At 47.7% G+C, this 18,011-nt stretch overlaps 1 protein-coding gene across 1 annotated transcript in view; it reads right to left on the bottom strand.

Moving 5' to 3' along the window:
* Positions 1-18,011, bottom strand: part of LOC119443215 (dual oxidase-like) — an 89,271-nt gene that overhangs the window by 36,353 nt on the left and 34,907 nt on the right. Inside the window, 5 exon segments of the mRNA XM_037708374.2 lie at positions 2,422-2,663; positions 8,911-9,031; positions 9,274-9,434; positions 9,708-9,757; positions 12,174-12,267. Coding sequence (XP_037564302.1) covers positions 2,422-2,663; positions 8,911-9,031; positions 9,274-9,434; positions 9,708-9,757; positions 12,174-12,267 — 668 coding nt within the window.

Raw genomic sequence — 18,011 nt, 5'->3', positions numbered from 1 at the left:
GGCGAAGAACAAACGCGCGTTCTGCGCCGTGCTCGCTTAAGGGCTGCAGAAGTAGGCGTCTCTTTTTTCCTTTACAATCACCATATATGTAGAGCAAACGCGCCTTCTTCCGACGCGCGAGAGGCCGTGGGGGAGGGGGAGGAAAGGGAGGCGACGTTTAGCTGCGGCACCAAGTGCCTATTTATACAAGAGGCTCCGGCAACAGTCACCAACGCCGCACGCATTTTGAGCGAACGCGGGCAAAACGCCGATGGCGTCGACAACAGTTCTGCGTGTTGCCAATGCTGCTGCATGTCCAAGTTTATACAGCTGATAAAGCTAATATCATTACTCCGTATAGCTCTCTACAAGTTTGCTATCGCAATTGATGCTTCGCCTTTCAGGTGAAACTGCGACAACTTTTTATCAAGAGCTGAAAAGGAGATGCCAAGCCAAGGACGAGGGATACTCGAGAAAGGATTCTAAGAGCTGCCAAGCCATGAACGGATGAGACAGGTTCTGGCTGCTCGACGATAAGTTCGTGAAGCCACAACTGCAATTTTGGAATGAGGAGGGCCTCCGTGCTTTCGTTTAAATTAATGTCTACGCTGCGAGGCAACCATGGCAAAAAATAGAAAAGGACAGTTGCGTCATTAGGGTTCAAGTAATTTTATTTTTCTAGTCTTACACTCGAATCGTCCTTCAGAACACCCTGACTGTCGTACAAAGGTGCCTTTGTGCTACAGTCTGATAATTTTCCCTTTCACGAATTTACTTTACGTTTCATTTATACAAGAGTCTTAAGGGCTATGCCACATGAAATTTGTGTGCAACTATCAGTAAATCCACTAAGCCGCCTGATAGACATTGACTGATGGCTGAATGATGACTGGTAGATGTTGTACTGATGAGCACGAAGTCGCGGTTTCAATTACTGGCTGCATCAGCCTCATTGCAATAATAAGTAAACATCGTGATGCTTTTGCGCGCTGATATTAAGTGTCTAAAATGTGAAAAAAAGGGGGGAAAACGTTCATTTAGGAACCTTTTGCACCTTGTGCTGCCGTGCTTTTTAAAGGGAAATATAACTGGGAAATTATTTTTCAGTGGTGAAGTTTGCTATGTATTTTATTGCTAAACAGAATATACATTCTCGGTGAATATGTAGAATTCTGTTTCTTTTCAATACTGTTTCACCTAGAAGTTTTCCTATCCGTATCATTACTATGCGGTATGGGGTTAATTGAGCAACGTCCTTGCAGCTATTACTATTGTTTATTGAGAAAAACTAGCAAGCTGTTTTTGGAGTGGAATTATTATAGTCTATATAGATCAACGCGGTCTACATATCTAAATTTAAATTTCTAGCCAGTGAAAAGATATATGAAATGTTCACTTGGCAGGAGCGCTGGGATTATGGCACCAAACTTGGGCTGCGTGGGTTCCAAAATTGTTGGTTTAACGAATGTGCATTACACCAGTCATTCAATTCACAGAGCTTTAATCACTGCAGCACAGTACTACGTCATGGCATGCTTCTCGGACATGAGATGCAATGCATAGGAGTCTGTCGACTCTACACATTGCATCTCGGGTACTCACAAGCTCCAATTTTGTACATAAACTCCTTGAGCCGCTGCACGTGCAGAGGTAATACTCGACATTAACTGCAACGTGTAACTTCAGGCATGTTGTAAACATATATTCAAGGTAAATTTGCTTAAACTGAAATGTTACTTGGAAATTACTAGCAATGATCTGAGAGAAGTGTATATTTAATAAAACTACACAGGTCTTGGAATGATTCTTCTATTTGTCAACACAGAAATTCGTGAAAATGCCCACTTATTTCACAAGTTACCTTGTTAGAGTGTACATAAAAAAAATACCAAGAGTGCATCATACTTGCCGTTGTGTAACAGAAATTTTCTAACATCTACGGAGGCAATCTCGACATCCAGGGCATTTTTATATGACTCATGGACAAAGGGTCGGGTCGGTTTGTCGCATCAGTGTATAATAAGCTAAGCATCAGTGTCCAACAGCGATGAAGTGCATGCAGCAACTACCCTCTTCACGTATTGCACGTGGTAGATTCATCAACTGAAGACCAATAGTACAGAACAAACGAACTGACAAGACTGTGCCCCGGTGTCGCTGTGTTATCAGAGAAGGGTTGGTTCCAAAGCCGAAGAGCATTTGAAAGACCAGCAGTATTCCCAGTGTTACGGCAACGAGATGGAACTTGCGGTGACTGCCTGAAGCGTCGTTTTCTTCATTGTGCCCTTCAACAAATTATAACTTTGCCCGTTCACTGTCCTGTTGTTTAAAGCAAGCATTTCAATCTAAAAGCAAAGCGTTATCGTTCCTTAGAGACTCCTGCCTTTGAAAATACAAGTAAACTGCTTTTGAATAGATGCATCAAGAGATTGAAGGGCAGACGGACACACGCACCTTGGGCAGCATACTCTCGTGCAGATTGCTGGGGGTCAAGTAGTTGCGCAGCTTCCACGTCCAGGGTCCCTGCGCTTTCACGTGCACAGACAGGTAGTTCTCGTGCGGGGCCGACGTGAGTGTCAGAGAGTGGTACTCGTTGGCACGGAAGCCCGTGCAGCTGAGCCGCACCCACTGTCCTGACAAGTACTTGAAATTGGGCGGCCGCGTGAACTTCACACGGGTCACGTCTGTAGAAAAAAAAAGAGCCAAACAGAAAGACATATGTATTGCAACAAGAGTATTCTGCAGGTAGACTTGACGAAGCGGTTAAACAAGCTGGCTCGTTCAAAACCGACCTAGCATAAACCACACGATCGTCAACGTCTTCTTCCACACTGGCTGGCACAGAGCTGGTGCCGATGTGCTCCGGTACAATCACTCCCCACGCAGAAAGGAGCCAACATGGCGACTTAGGGGAATGACAGCACAGGAGGGTCGCAGCACGGTTTCAGCCATGCGACTCGAAATGTTTAACGCCCTCGGCAGTGGTGGTCGCAAGATGCTCGAGCAGCTCGATGATATAGTTGACGGGAGATGTTGCTCTACTACTCGGTAGGGACTGTGTAATTTGAGAGAAGCTTGGTGGAAAGGCCGGGAGTAGTGGACGGGACCCAGAGCCAAACTAGCATTCCTGGTGGAATAGTGGGCGCTAGATGCGGATTCGTCATGGCAAGATATTTGGCAACATTGGTCTTGCACGGTAAAACGAGGAGTCAGTTGACGACACTCTTCAGCATAAGAAGCCGCTTCGGAAACAGGCGTGGCTTCAGAGACATCGGGTCGGTAGGGGAGAATGGTGTCCATGGACATGATGGTTCACGTCCATATAGAAGAAAGAAAGGAGAGAAGCCGGTGGTAGCTTGTGGCGCAGAGTTATAGGCGTACGTGACGAAGGGGAGCACCCGGTCCCGATTGGAGTGATCATCGGACATGTACATCATAAGCATATCTCCAAGGGTACGGTTGAAACGCTCCGTCATGCCATTTGTCTGAGGATGGTAGGCACATGTGGTGCGGGGAACCGCTGACGTGCGCCCCAAACACGGTTGGACGAGGTCGAAAGAGGCCCGAAAACGGTCAAGGAGTTGAACGAGCTTAGTGCGCTGAGCCTGCGGGAGAGCGTTATCGACCCTGCACAACAAGACGTCGTGGTCGGGTGAGGAGGCAGAAGTGACGGCATCGATAGGCAGTGGTGTCGTATCGCAAGGTGCATCAAACGGAAAGATGGCATCAAAAGTGTCAAGACGCCCAATATATTCGCCATGTAATAGAGTTGAAGGGCAGGGAAACGGATTGCACGCGTATACTGCACCTGAATCATCATCAAGTGTGACGACTGCGAATGGTAGGACAAGGTTCTGGCGATGCGTACATTCCTCAGACGGTACAAAAAGTGCAGTTGAATTGGGGATAGCGTCACAGGTGGCGGACACTAAGGCGACAGAGACAGCAGGGATGACTACATCAGCAGCGACAACCACTTTAGTAGACGGGCGAGGGTCATCGACGGTTGTGGTACAGTACGGAGACAAGGCGAATTGTGCACGAGCGCAGTCGACAACTGCATGATGCGCGGAAAGGAAGTCTCAGCCCAGGATTGCATCATGCGACGCATGAGAAAGGATGACAAATTCAACAATGTAGAGCGCATCTTGAATTAAAACACGAGCGGTGCAGGTGGCTGAAGGCTTGACGTGCTGCGAATATCAAAAAGTGGAGTCGTCACTTTGTTCAGTTTGTGGCAGAGAACCTCACTAATCACACAAACAGCTGCTCCTGTGTCAACAAGAGCGTTCGTCGCGACACCGTCTATAACACTAAATCTCGTTAGGGGGCGAAAGAGGCCTTGCAAATTTCGACGGCGCAGTTCTTGCCTCAGGAACTGCGGCTGTTAGTTTTCCTCCTGGGCATGGTTGGAACAGCGAATCATGGGGGAAAGCGAGCGGCGGCGGGGAGAAGGAGGTCGGCGTGAACTGAAGCCGGGGCGACGTGAATACGAGTTCATTGCGTCAGATGTAAGACGGTGTGTAGCTTGTTGAGGGACATGGTTAAAGTTGGTAGCGCCATCGCAAAAATAGAGTCCGCGGCTGCAACAGAGGCGCGTAACATGTCTCGAAATACCGCAAGCGTAGCACACTGGCCGGTTGTCCAGACTGCGCCAGGCGTTTATAGGTGGACCCGGATGCGAGAACGGTCCGTAAACCAGCCGTACCGGACTTGGTGGCGTGTAGAAGTTGGTGGCTGGGCTGGATGGGACTGTGTCGGTTGGGCATGAGATCAGGTAAGGGGCCTCAGCATAAGTGAGCGGCGCCGTAACTTGCGGCGGCGAAGGGGGGGACGGGAGGGCCTTAGCAACTTGCGTTTGGATAACCCGACGAAGCGACTGGTAAAGTGTGGGGAGAAGCTCAGTGACCGATGCCACAAGAGAGAGCTGACGTGCAACTTCCTCGCGTACATATTGTCGAATTTGAGGCAGCAAGGAGGTGTAGTCAATACCAGCGCTGCAGGGAGCCAAACCTGAAAGGTCAGCCGTTTGCATTCCAGGGCAACGTGTGGAGATGCGCTGTTTACGCAGCTCGTCAAAACTTTGGCAAAGTTCAATAACTTGAGTAACGCTCTGTGAGTTTTTGGCCACGAGCATATGAAAGGCATCATCGTCTATGCCAGGGATTCTCAAGCATGTTCTTTCCGAGGAACCCTGCTAAGCTCCATGAAGCGCCAAGGAACCCCCCCCCCCCCCCCCCCCGAATGAAAATGTCCTAATTAAACTAATGTCGAATTATCCAGAGTATCAAGAAAATAATAAACGAATGCTTACTACTTCAACACACTTTTATTTACTGAATGCATCAGCAAATCTTGTTCCTATTTTGCACAAAAGCAGTGAGGAAGCTGAAATTCTTGTCATCTCATGACTGATTAAGGGCTAGCAGCGGCGAAGGCCTCGCAACATCCTTCGCAGCGCGGCCGCGGCGCGCGTCTTATCTGCAGACACGCTTTTCACTACCGCGCGCACATCCGGTTATTTTTTCGCTAGGGAGCTGGTCGCCAACAACTCGTCCGTCCTTCGCGATGTAGCCGGTGCTCTTAATCTTTTGACATTTCTGCACTGAGTCAAAGCGCAACTACTGCTTGCTGCAACCGCTGCTGACGAAACGTGTCCGTTATCGAAGTGATCATGGAGGGCGACCTTGCAGTTCAGAAAGCAGGCGGCCGACGCACTCACCAAGTCAAAACGACACTACCATTTGCTGCAACAAGTATGGACGAATCCGGAGTCGCTATCGACGCGATCATGGAGGGCGACTACGCAGTTATGAAGGCACGCAGCCGACGCGCGCACCGAGTGAAAACGAAACTCGTTTCCCAAACCACTGGACGAAACTGTGGTGGCTATCGACGCTATCAAGAGGTGTGACTACGCATTAGGGAAGCACGCGGCTAGCGCAAACGCGGTGTACGGCAACTTAACGCAACAATACGGGCTTTGAGGGCACAAATAAGCACAAAGCATTCCGGCGTCGCTGCCAGTCAATCGTGTACGATTGCCGCTGAGGACCATGGCGATGCGGACTGCGCCGTTTTTGCTCTTTCGTGGCGCGCATTTGTGGTGCTCCGCACATTTATTTTTTTATTCCTCCGACGTATACGTCAGTGCGCACGCTATCGGCACCAACCCTATCTACAAACGGCAGAAATACGCATTTAGGGAAGTTATGGCCTCCGATATTCAAGTGTGAAAGCTTAGGCGCGCTGCCCGTTTTCGAAGGTTGGGTGGCTACAAGCGCTTGCGGATTTATTGAGCCAGTTCACTTACTGCCGTACGCGCTGTGAGTGCTTCTAACAGTCGGGGCATGGGTAATGGAAGTTCTGTGGATCGAGCGCAACTCTTGTTTGCGTTTTAGCTTAATTGGCGAGCGCGGGACCACGGAAAATTTATCAGTGGCTAGACGCGGAACCCGAGCAGGGGCCTGCGGAACCCCACGGTTCCGCGGAACCCACTTTGAGAACCCATGGTCTATGCCTTTCATTATGTGTTCGGTTCTGTGAGGTTCTGACATGCACGCATTCATCCGCCTGCAGAGGCCGATGACATCCTCAATGTAGCTTGTGAAGGTCTCACCAATTTGTTGAGATTGTCCGCGGAGGCTGTGTTCAGCGCGAAACTTGCACACCGCTGGCTGGCCAAAAAACGAAACGAGGGTCTCTTCGAAAGCTGACCAGGTGGTAAAATCAGCTTTGTGGTTCTTGAACCACAGGTTGGCCACGTCGGTAAGATAAAACATGGCGTGCGTCCGCTTGTCACAGTCATCCAACTTGTTGTGTGCACTAACACATTCATACTCGGCCACCCAGTCTTCCACGTCGTGACTGTCAGTGCCACTGAAGACTGGAGGATCACGCTGACGAAGCACCCCAGAGTACACGGCAGGTGTGGGAGGGGAAGCAGCTCGCGAGGGGCCGGCGTCCTTAGTTATAGCAAAGGCAGATGGTAGCGTACGGATGCGGAGTTCCAGGATGCTGAAGGGGATGACCCAGCACCTCCACCAAATGTAACAAGAGTATTCTGCAGGTAGACTTGACGAAGTGGGTAAACAAGCTGGCTCTTTCAAAACCGACCTAGCGCAAACCACACGATTGTCAACGTCTTCTTCCACACTGGCTGGCGCAGAGCTGGTGCCAATGTGCTCCGGTACTGTATTAATACTATCACAAACTTTTGTAACGGAAGACGAAGGAAATGCAAATGACCATAGACATGCAGCGTTGAGAAGGAAGATCACTTTAAATGCGCCTTTTATGGTATCTTATACATTGCAGTGGCCACTTTCCACTGGTTGAGAGACAATTTACCTCATAATAGGGTTCCTCCAGATCAAGTATGCTTGACATGAGCAGGAATGTTCCCCTCCTGCTTTTCTTCCACACTCGGAGCTTGAAATCAAAGGAAGCTGGTAGGCTATGAAAACATTCATTCATGACTCAAATCGCACCCTTTCCAAACCCGTAAGCAAATTTTGGTCCTATTTTAATACTTGCCGATAGACTCCACTATGATATTGACACGTTAACGTAGTGAAAGCAGAGACTACGCCACAAGATGACCAAGACGACGACGCCCTTTTAGAAACGGTAAGTGCAGACGACTTCACCGAGCAGCAGCGGGCGGACCCGCAGCTAAGAAGCTTTTCTGAGTACTTGCAAGGCAAGACCGATTTTGTCGAGAGTGTATTTAGGCGCGGATTGTCTTTGTTTTTCTTGCGAAGCGCCGTCGTGGTGAAGAAGAACTTTTCACCAGGCCGCGCAAACTACCTTCTCATTGTGCCCGCAGCACTCCTGTCAGAAGTCCTGCACGATGATATGATGCAACCTCGGGTTTTCCCGTATGCTTGTAAGAATACAAGAGAAGTACTAGTGGCCGCACCTGACCGCCGACGTCACCCGTTACGTCAACACATGGCATTAGTACATGTCATGGAAAGACATGTAGTTCATTCCAGAAAATATTACACAATTGCTTCGCGTATGCAATCAGATTACACAAGCTTCGGTGTGACAACAGACAACCGATAGAACAAGCGATAACAATCGAGCACTTCGATAACACCCGACATTCATAGCTTTGCTGCTGTATTGTTCACCGTCACTACTATGTGACTATGCTTAAAAATACTCTCGCCTCTCAATAACACGTCTTTCCTTAGTAAAGAGATTTTTGTTTTCTAAATCAATTTACCACATTTTGTGGAAACCGCCCACTTATTGCCCGATACCTGACGATAAGTATGTGCCACTTCTGCAGAGGAAAGAACAAAAGCAACAGCAGTAGCAAATGCATGGCTGCTGTTGCGAAACATTTTGGACAGGTATTCACCTCGGAGAATGGCAGAGCGCACGGGCTCAACACACTGCCCAATCTCGGAAGGCACATAAGGGCACTCGAGCGATTTGGAATGCGGACGAAGAATGCACAGTATTGCAAACGCCGATGCAGTTTTGCAGCTAGACCCACAGGCCGACATCGTAGCGATGTCAACAATGTGCACCCGCAAATTAGGCGGCGGGGTGGACTTCGTGAGGACTGCAGCGCTAGCAAGCTTCATTGATGGCAAGCTCCGAAAATAGCACTCACTCTAGCGGTATACATTAAACACAATGTTAAGGAGGAAGCAACGCGTGCCAGACGACAACACAAAAGCGTTAATAGAGAAGCAAGCCCAGGCTCTGTACCACGGTTCTTACACCGTGGTCTGTCCCAACTAGCTCTTATGTGAGCTAGATAGCCTTCAGCTGCGTGCTTTGACGTACAATTCCAAGCCTCTGCATCTAATGGATTCGCCGCTTTGAATGGCTCACCAGCATTTACAGCGTAAAGAATTCGAAGAACAAGTTCTAGCGCTGTCGGTGAAGATGCAATTTTTCATGTATGCTTACCTGATGGCAGAAGCTCAGTGTCCAGAATGTCCAGTTCCATGTATTTTGTCTGAAGGCTGACAACCTTGTCCAAAGTGAACACAATGGCTGGTCCAATGAAGAACATCCAAAAACGAGGCGACTGCATGGAAAGTTTATCGTTTCACAAAATAATGTTAATTACGAAAGCAGCTAACAACCAAGTGCATAGCAATAGTCAGTGTTTCTCAAGAACACGAAATTTGCATTACAAGATTATACTCTCTGAGAAAGGTGGGCAAGGAATACAATGCCTGAAATAGCTGCTGCCCAAAGAAATTTTTCGATCTAGAATTAAGTGTCGCCAGGTATCGCCTATAGTAAAAGACCTAAAGAAGTACTTACACCTGTAAGTTTAGCCTGGCCATGCAGCAAGCAGAGGACATACAGAAGAATGTAGAGACTGTGCGTCATCCAAAAGTAGCTGTACGCCTTTTGCCGGATTTTTGGATGTGCGAAGATAAATATGACGCACATCACAATGAACAACAGTACACCTGTGATACCTGGAAGAATAAAAAGAACATGACATCATTAAACACGAAATATTCACTAGAATAACGGTTTATTTGGACGAGTATACCACCAAACCTCGATTTAATCAACACAAATATAACCAATTATTGTATATAAATAAAATTTCAAATTATCATTTTCTTGCGATATCAATGCGTACGCTTGTAAGAGGCATCGAACGTAACGAGGACATTTCCATTTCAGATGCGACTTCACTACAACAAGACGACTGTAGTTAGAGTCTAAAAAAATTGTGTACGTACCGGTGACTGTTTGAAATACCCAGAAGGTAATCGTAGACTTGAAGTCAGAGCTGCAAAGGAATGCGAAAACTGGCTTAGTGGCAGTCAGATGTTTTTCTAATGGAACTTTACACCAAGGCTTTCTGTTATTGTTATAATTTGTCACCAAATTTCTATGAATGCAAATCTAAAAAAAATTGCTTCTCCGTGCTAAAATGGAAAGATTTAGTTATACAGTTTTTTTCTTCGAGAATGCGACTGAGAAATACCCGAGAACCTATAAAGACACCAGGCACACCAGGCGACTGGAGCCTGACTGCGAATTATGGGGCAAAATGTTTTCGATGTAAATATGGCTTATATTGTATCTCTGCTCATTTAATACAAAAATTTCATCTCTCTAAAAAGGCTGAACAAAAATGCAGGATAGGATTTTATTTGGAGGAATGCATTCTGCGAGCTCCGTCCATCGAAGCATGTATTCTAGAATTGGTGTTGTCTCCAAGACAGTTTCAGCCGAACATCACGGTCTCGACGACATGGGTAACGTAGATACATTACCCATGTCTTCCTTGATTTCGCTTTTTGTCATCATACATTTTGCCACTGCTTTGGCATAAGACTTGGTGACGGTTTATCAGTACCTGAGCTTGGTAAACCAAGGGGGAGCAGGCTAAAGGCGTTACAAATACCTGATGAAGGCCCAGAACAAAAAACTCCCATAAAGAAAAAAAAAACAGCTTCAAATGTAAGAAAAAATTAACGCAATGTGTGAAGCCAACTGATTCAACTCATAGAAGTGTATCTCTTCTGTCCGCATTTGTCGTGAATTGCTTTCAAGAATTGTCATGCCTTCCACAGTTAAGCTATTTCAATTTACTTGCCGCATTAAGGGAACTGCGACCACACTATTCGTAGCTCTCGACAACAACGTTGACCAGAGCGACTGTCGTCAAATGTCGCAGGCGAATATCGTCGAGCACTCGAATCAGGGACACCCAGTTCGGATGCCCCCCTCAGGCAGCAATTCTTTTCCAAATGGGGCGCCAAATTATATTAAGACCGTCCCGTCAAGTCGGCTATATATATGACATCAGCCATTTTAAAAAATGGCACTTCATAAATTACCAACCTCCCTCCACCCTGCTTAAAGAAAAATAATTGGAGGACGATTAAGCTTCACCTTTAAGAGTGGAACGCGATAGCATTCAAAGATCCCTGGCTGCTTATCAGGCTTTTTTCTCGTATATTCAAATTACAATTCGACGCTATCACGCCTGTCGGTTGTGGTTAAGTCATATTTTACGATTTTTCTGACGGATTTTACTTTGATAAATTTAATTTTTGTTCACTAACGCCTTGCCTGTGTGGTCGGGGTTGTTTGGGATGATATGGTTCGGCATGATTATTTCCGCCAGACGCCGACACCGACGCCAGATTTTCTGCGACACGGGGCGCTTAATGCTATCACTTTAAATATTAGCGTAGGTTGCACTAGTGGCGCAAGGCTGAAGAAACAGCAGAGCTGATTGGCACCCAGCTGGTCCTGGCCTTACAGGTTATGGTTTTCCGGAATTTATTGATTATTGATCGATTATTCTTTATCTATTTATTGGCTATTGATTAGATATCGCAAGGTATTGGCCACGTATTGGTATATGCTAAGCACTACCAAGTCATTTCTAGCATTTTCCAGAATTTACTGATTATTTATCAATTATCTATTAGCTAGTGATTGGCTATCGATTGGCTATTGCAAGGTATTAGCCACATATTTGGGCTAGGCTAAGCACTACCAACTCATCCCCAGCATTTTTCGGAATTTATTATTATTGATCGATTAGCTATCGATTGGCTATCGCAAGGTGAAGCGAGACGCAGCTGTGTGCAGTGACGTGATCATCGCCAGGCGAGTTTTTGCGAACGCTACGTGGGGAAACGAAAAGCTTAAACAGCTCCGCTGTTAAACCATGGTGGCTCCATAGTCGGTACTTAGTTGTCGGTATTTCGGACGTAAGCACTACACCGGAACGTAGCTTTAATGAATGCTCTTACAGCAGAGTTAAGTTGGAAAGCAGCTTCGCACTAAGGGCCCCCGTGAAAGAAGAGTCCTGAGAATGGAGTCGAGCGGTGCTCGCTCGATGCAGCTAGGCGTGGTATGAGTGGACATGCTTCAAAAGTCGCACATTCAGCATAAATATGTGGCATAATATTGCGCCTTGGGCGAGTACCTAATATTGTATGCAAGGCCGCGTGCATAAAAATCCAAGAGGTACATATACACTCGCCACCAGCAGTGGTGGCGTATTTGTCGGTTTTTTATGTGCACTGTCTTATATACGGTATAAATATTTTACTCCCGATGCAATTACCATGCTTCTGTTTCGCTGGCTACGTGCTGAAATAAGGCAGAGCACAGCGTAAGATTTCTCGTTTAAAGAATTCCTTGCACGTAAGTATATGAAAAGTAAAAAAGAAACAACGTACTCGAAATGCATTTCTTTCGTCATGCATCGCAGATGCTCCGCTGGCTGCGTGGAGACGTGGTAGAAATTTATGTAGTGTCCAACGGTGTGCACCACTGCAAGAAATGTTTACTCATCTTCAGTCTGCACGGCTGAACAAAACTAGGCAGGACAAGCTAGATTAGAACAATGCATTATGCTTTGGAGGGAGTCGACCTGTAAAGGACCAGCAGCAACAAGTGAAATCTGGTGGTTTGCCTGTACATTCGCTTATAGGTGCGCTATGGCATTGTGCCCTCGTATTCATAACTGCGCAGTGATCAAGGCAATGAATGTCATATCTCCCAATTATAGTAAATGACGGTAGCTAGGCCTACAATGCCTTGCTGTATCTGCTTGTGTCTTGCTTATTTGCCACTCACTGCGGTAGTAGGTTTCCTAGCTATACGCTAGAAAAAGCATCTCATTAACAGGTAAGTTTTCTGCAGATTGCGGTGCCAACATTTAAGAACGCTTTCATGCAGACCCATAGGGCCTGTGCATACATTGATTCGCGATACCTTTCTCAGCTTTAAGGATTTTTCACCTTGACCCGGATCACAAGGCTTAAAACTGGGTGAGTTCACCCGTACTCCCGTGACGGGAGCACATACTGGCAGGCTTGCATCGTAATAAGCGCAAACGTGGATGACAAAACGTCATCAAAAACTTGCCAAAATGGTATAAATACGAACCAAGGGGAACATTATTACATTCTGAAAGCCCGTATATACGTCATCAAATATGTTTTACTAAAAAAAGAAAACACCGCCCAAGCACTCCGTACAGATTTTATACCAGCGAAGCTGACACGTGCGGCCAGGGTGTTTATCACTGGGTTAATCCCAACGGTTCATTAAAGTCTTTCATAATTATTGGTTACGTTCTTGCATTTCTTAATGATCGTTACGCACATGTTCGGCTGCGATGGAGAGAACGACGTCACAGACAATATGCCAGCAGTCCGCCGTTGTCGCATCTCCGCTTGCGATTCTGCAAAACTAAATTGCTTCAAAATGAAATCTGTCTGTCACGTAAAACAATGAATGGATCATACCCCCATAAACGCGGCCTCTCCATTACGACGACAGAAGAGAAGTGAAATTCTATGCTGGAATAATGAGAGGCAACAGAGCCAGCTGCGGAAAAAGACTACAGTCACATTCCCGCCGCTGCTTTCAGCGTCGTTCCTCATAAGTTCACAGTTTTTTGGGCGTACGAAACACATGCGGCCGTCCCTTGGCGACGGCGGAGCTAAAAGTGAGACCGCAACTTCACCTCTCTCCCCCTCTATAGCACACGCGCCTTTATGCCCAGCACCATACGTTCGAGCAGATGTCGTTTCAAGCACACAGGTGGCAGCTAAAGCACACGCCGATGTGAGGGAAACGCTCTCTCTTGTGGAGAAAGTGATTTTGCTCGCGGACGATGAATTTGCCCTAGCCATATACAGATTTGCTGTAAAAAGAAGTGGACATGGTGAGGATTCGAGCTCCCGCCCCACCGCCACTGCTACCGCTCCATAGCGTAGCTAACCACTGTGCCACCGTTGCATTGTGTGACAGTTCCAACAGGCGACAGTGATCAATATCTTCGAGGCTGTGCACGAGGTTGGGCTCTGCCTGGTGGGCGATTCACCAGCTGGCGCATGGTGCAGTGCAAGCGCATGGCGGATCGGGCATCATGCCTCGTCACATGCCTCAATGTGCGTTTTCGACTCAAACACATGGCAAACTGTCAACCCCCCCCTCTGCCAGGGGGGGGTTGACAGTTTCCAATGCCATCTAAACAGCACTAATTTCAATTTCTTCATGGGAAATTGTCAAAAAAATTCGCTTTTTGCGAGTGTGCAGACGATTGCGCGTCTTACATCTTAGTTGCAGCACTCAAATGCGTAAGGAAAGAAAAGGGGTTAAACAAAAGGGGAGGTTAAGTCGGCCTCAGGGGGGGGTTACAACCCCCGAATCCCCCCCCCCCGTAGGTGCGCCACTGCACATGGACAACGTGGCGCACGATGTGAATGTCAACAGAGGCGACATACTTTGCCTCATGGAGACATGGATGAGGCCCGATGACAAAAGACAGATCATGGGGTACTCGCTCGAGTGCGCCGCTCAGCGACCCGACAACGTTGCCGCCAGCGTCGCCATATTCGCCAAGCCAGGACTCAACTACGACCCGTCCAGCTTGCAGACTGGTTCGGTGCACACGCAGAGATGTGCGCTGTGCAGTTCGACACTGAGTGGTGGTTGTGTGCGTTTTATTATCATCATCATCAGCCTATATTTATGTCCACTGCAGGACGAAGGCGATCTCCAATTACACCTGTCTTGCGCTAACTGATTCTAACTTGCGCCTGCAAATTTCTTAACTTCATTGCGCCACCTAACCTGCTCTCCACGACTGCACTTCCCTTCTCTTAGTGCCCATTCTGTGACTCTAATGGTCCACCAGTTGTCCATCCTACGCATTACATGGCCTGAGCTCCATTTTAACGCGATAGCATTAAGGGCCCCGTGTCGCAGAAAACCTGGCGTCGGTGTCGACGTGGCCACGCCGGCGTCAGTGGCAGAGAAAATCATCCGAACGACCACGACCACGCAGGCCCTCCACGTGGTGCAAGGCGTTAGTGAGCAAAATTGAATTTCACAAAGTAAATTCTGTCATAAAAATCTTTGCTTCGAGTTGTCGACAAATTCGACTTCGCCCTGCCATCTGCTAGCCGCCTGGTTAGCTCAGATGGTAGAGCGGCTGCCCCGGAAAGGCGGTGGTCCCGGGTTCGAGTCCTGGGGCAGGATGAATTTTTCCTCAACTGCGAGGCTTTCTTTCGAGGAACCGGTTGGGTTTCCATTGTAGCAAATTGCTACATTTGGGTGGATGTCTCAGTTTTCCTTTAATTACTTATTTCCACCTAGCGGATTTCCGCTGAACTATTACGTAAGGCCGCGCAGTGCGAACAAAAAAACTGTGCACCGCACGTTGCCTAGCAACCACCTCGCGGAGCGGCGTGTGCTTCGCCTCCTCTCCATGCCGTGCACATGTTGGGCAGACATGGGACGTTAAAGAGAGGGAAGGAGAGCATGCACGCGGCACACAAGACAAAATAAAAGCGAGAGAGCAAGAAATTGTAGCAGCACCAACGAGACAACGCGTAGAGCTGCTGCCGACGCCGTCTGCATTTCCCCGCGTTTGCACCGAACGCATGCAGTGTCCGTGACTGCAGCCGGTGCCTCTGGCGGCGGCTCGGCAGGTTTCGACCAGCCACGCCCCCGCAAGTGTGGAAGTGCAGCTTGGCTGTGACGTCTCCAGGAGATAAAGCTCGGAGCTACCGTGACGACGGCAGAACTCAAGTTGACTTTGTAGCGAGTACAGGTAGCCTTGACATGGGACAACCAAAGAAGATCCGGACACTCGAAAAAGAATCTGCTCATCTTGAAGCGCGTCGCGCAGCCAAGCGCGAATCTGCGCGTTGGAGGCAAGCCGATTCGGAATACCGTGCCTAGCAGCACTTAACATTTCCTAGCAGAACTTAGCCAAGCCTAGTAAAACCTGGAAGAAGCTAGGTCAATCACCACTAGTGCAAGCTACCCAGATTTTTTCTTTGGAGGTTAGCGATGCAATGCTGGCGGATGAGTAATTTTTTTTAATCTTAGATGAAAGGCTGAGCATCACCCACCGCGGTGGCTCAGTGAGCTAAGGCAGCGCCTCCTCTATGTTTATTGCGGTAGCAATTATATGGACACTTCAAGCAGATTGCTGCCGTCGTCGTCGCCGTGAGGTTCTGTATAAAGTCCAAGGACGATAAAATCATCACCGCGCGCCGTATGTGCGAATGAAAGCGCGCGTGGGATGCTCGCTATCACGGAGAGCGAATGCACGGCGGAAAGCAAACGCGACTTCCGTGGCGCGATATGCCATGGTGGTATGGGAGGGAAGGAGGGGGGGCGACGCTTTGCTGCAGAGCCAAATGCGTATCTTGCAACCGGGCGCAAGGGAACTGGCAACGCAATCTCCCACGCGAAAGGAGCAAAGCGGGAAGGCAGCACGAGAGGGAGAGGGGGGGCAGCTTCTACTCTGCCAACAAATACGTTCATGTACTTTGCGCTTGGTTCTTTATTATATGTTTGCGCCGGTACAGGCTGCCAGTGTTGTCGCCTGCGCCGTATCTTGCAAGCGATCTCCACAAGGCTTTGACCTTTGTATGCGCTGTGCATTCGGCCACTCAGTTTCCGTTGAAGCGATAGACCGCACGAACCTTCGCTCGCGTGCGTGAGACCGCACGAACCTTCAGTCATTCAGTGTGATCTATTCATGTGTGCTTGTGTGCACTGACACCACGCTTGTTAATTCAGTTAGTAAGTGAATGGGTCCAAGTTTATGCAGCCGATTAAACTACTATCCCTACTCCGAATAGCTCTCTACTAATTTGCTATCGCAATCGATGCTTCGCCTTTCGGGCGAAACTGCGACATTTTTTCAGTGCCAGTGCAATCGCTAGCTCCGCAATGGGAGCCGTTGGTGCGCATTAGTTCAGTGAGTTGCCTCGATGTGACGCTACCCCGAGGGCACGTCTAGAGTGACCTAGAATAATAGGGGAGTGTCCAAAGCGCCGGCTCCGGCGAGGGCCTTTTTCTGGGAACTGCCGTGCCACGCCGCTGCTGCTCCGAACCAGTGGGATTTTCGTGCTCGCGAAGCGCGCGAAAAGCAAGGGTCGTCTGCTACGCGCTGTAGTTTCTTGCGTTCAGTTTCCACGCAAAGCACTTAAAGTCTATTTAACTTCAACAGTGTGGTGCTGCATGGAGCTTACGCATCTTTGAATGCATCCCGGCCGCGGCGGCCGCATTTCGATAGAGGCAAATGCAAAAACGCCCATGTGCTTGCATTGTAGTGCACGTTAAAGAGCCCCAGGTGGTCAAAATTAATCCGCAGCCCTCCACTACGGCGTGCCTCATAATCAGAACTGGTTTTGGACGTAAAATCCCATAAAGAAGAAAGAAGAAGTGTTGTCTTTGTGCTTGGGCAGCAAGAGAAGGCAAAAACTAACATGTCAAACTCATCAGCGCGGCCTAGCTCCCGTGCTAGAGTTCAGAAAATGTGGTAACTGTGCTTGCGTATAAACGCGCTAAATGAGCCCATGCAAAGAAAGAACGTAAAAAATGCTATTCAAGTGGGTACGCAGGCAATAGCACCATGCTTGCAAGAATAAGAGTAACAAAAAAAGTTAATTACTCGCGCAGTCAAGTGAAATACTTACGCGAGAGACCGCTTCGCTCACCACTACGCGCTTTTCCCTCACGGTCAGTAGTGGTTTACAGCCATATGCATATGTACTTATTCAAGAATTTTTTAGCCTCGGCGATACATTATTATGAACAGAGCACAGCGAGAAGGTGTAAGGGAAACAAGAGAAAGAGCAGAGACGACCCTAACGTTGTAATATTGTTGCCTTATTTGCTTCAGAGATAGCGTACACGAACAGTTCTTGCTGTACGCTATCTCTTCAATACAAACTTCCCGCATGATGTACCTTAAGGTTCACTGTGAGCGAAGCTTGTTTCAAATTCAGATCCATTCGAAAGAAAAGCCATCCTAGCCAATAGGTAAACAAACATAAAAAATAGGTAAACAAATATATCTTTTTCTACATTGAAATGAATAGATAACCATACTGGCCTAGCCATTTACTCATTTGTTATGTAAAAGTTATTGCTGCAATAGCCTTGATTTAATAATTTGCGAGTCCTCTGTGAAATTAATAACATGTAACTTTTATGATATTATAGTTATTGCTTAACGTGTGATTTTTAGGTAAACAAACAAG

This window comes from Dermacentor silvarum, chromosome 2 (genome assembly GCF_013339745.2).
Source record: "Dermacentor silvarum isolate Dsil-2018 chromosome 2, BIME_Dsil_1.4, whole genome shotgun sequence".
Classification (NCBI taxonomy): Eukaryota; Metazoa; Arthropoda; class Arachnida; order Ixodida; family Ixodidae; genus Dermacentor; species Dermacentor silvarum.
Note: the sequence above shows the minus strand (reverse complement) of the source record. Positions and strands in the feature narration are given on the sequence as shown.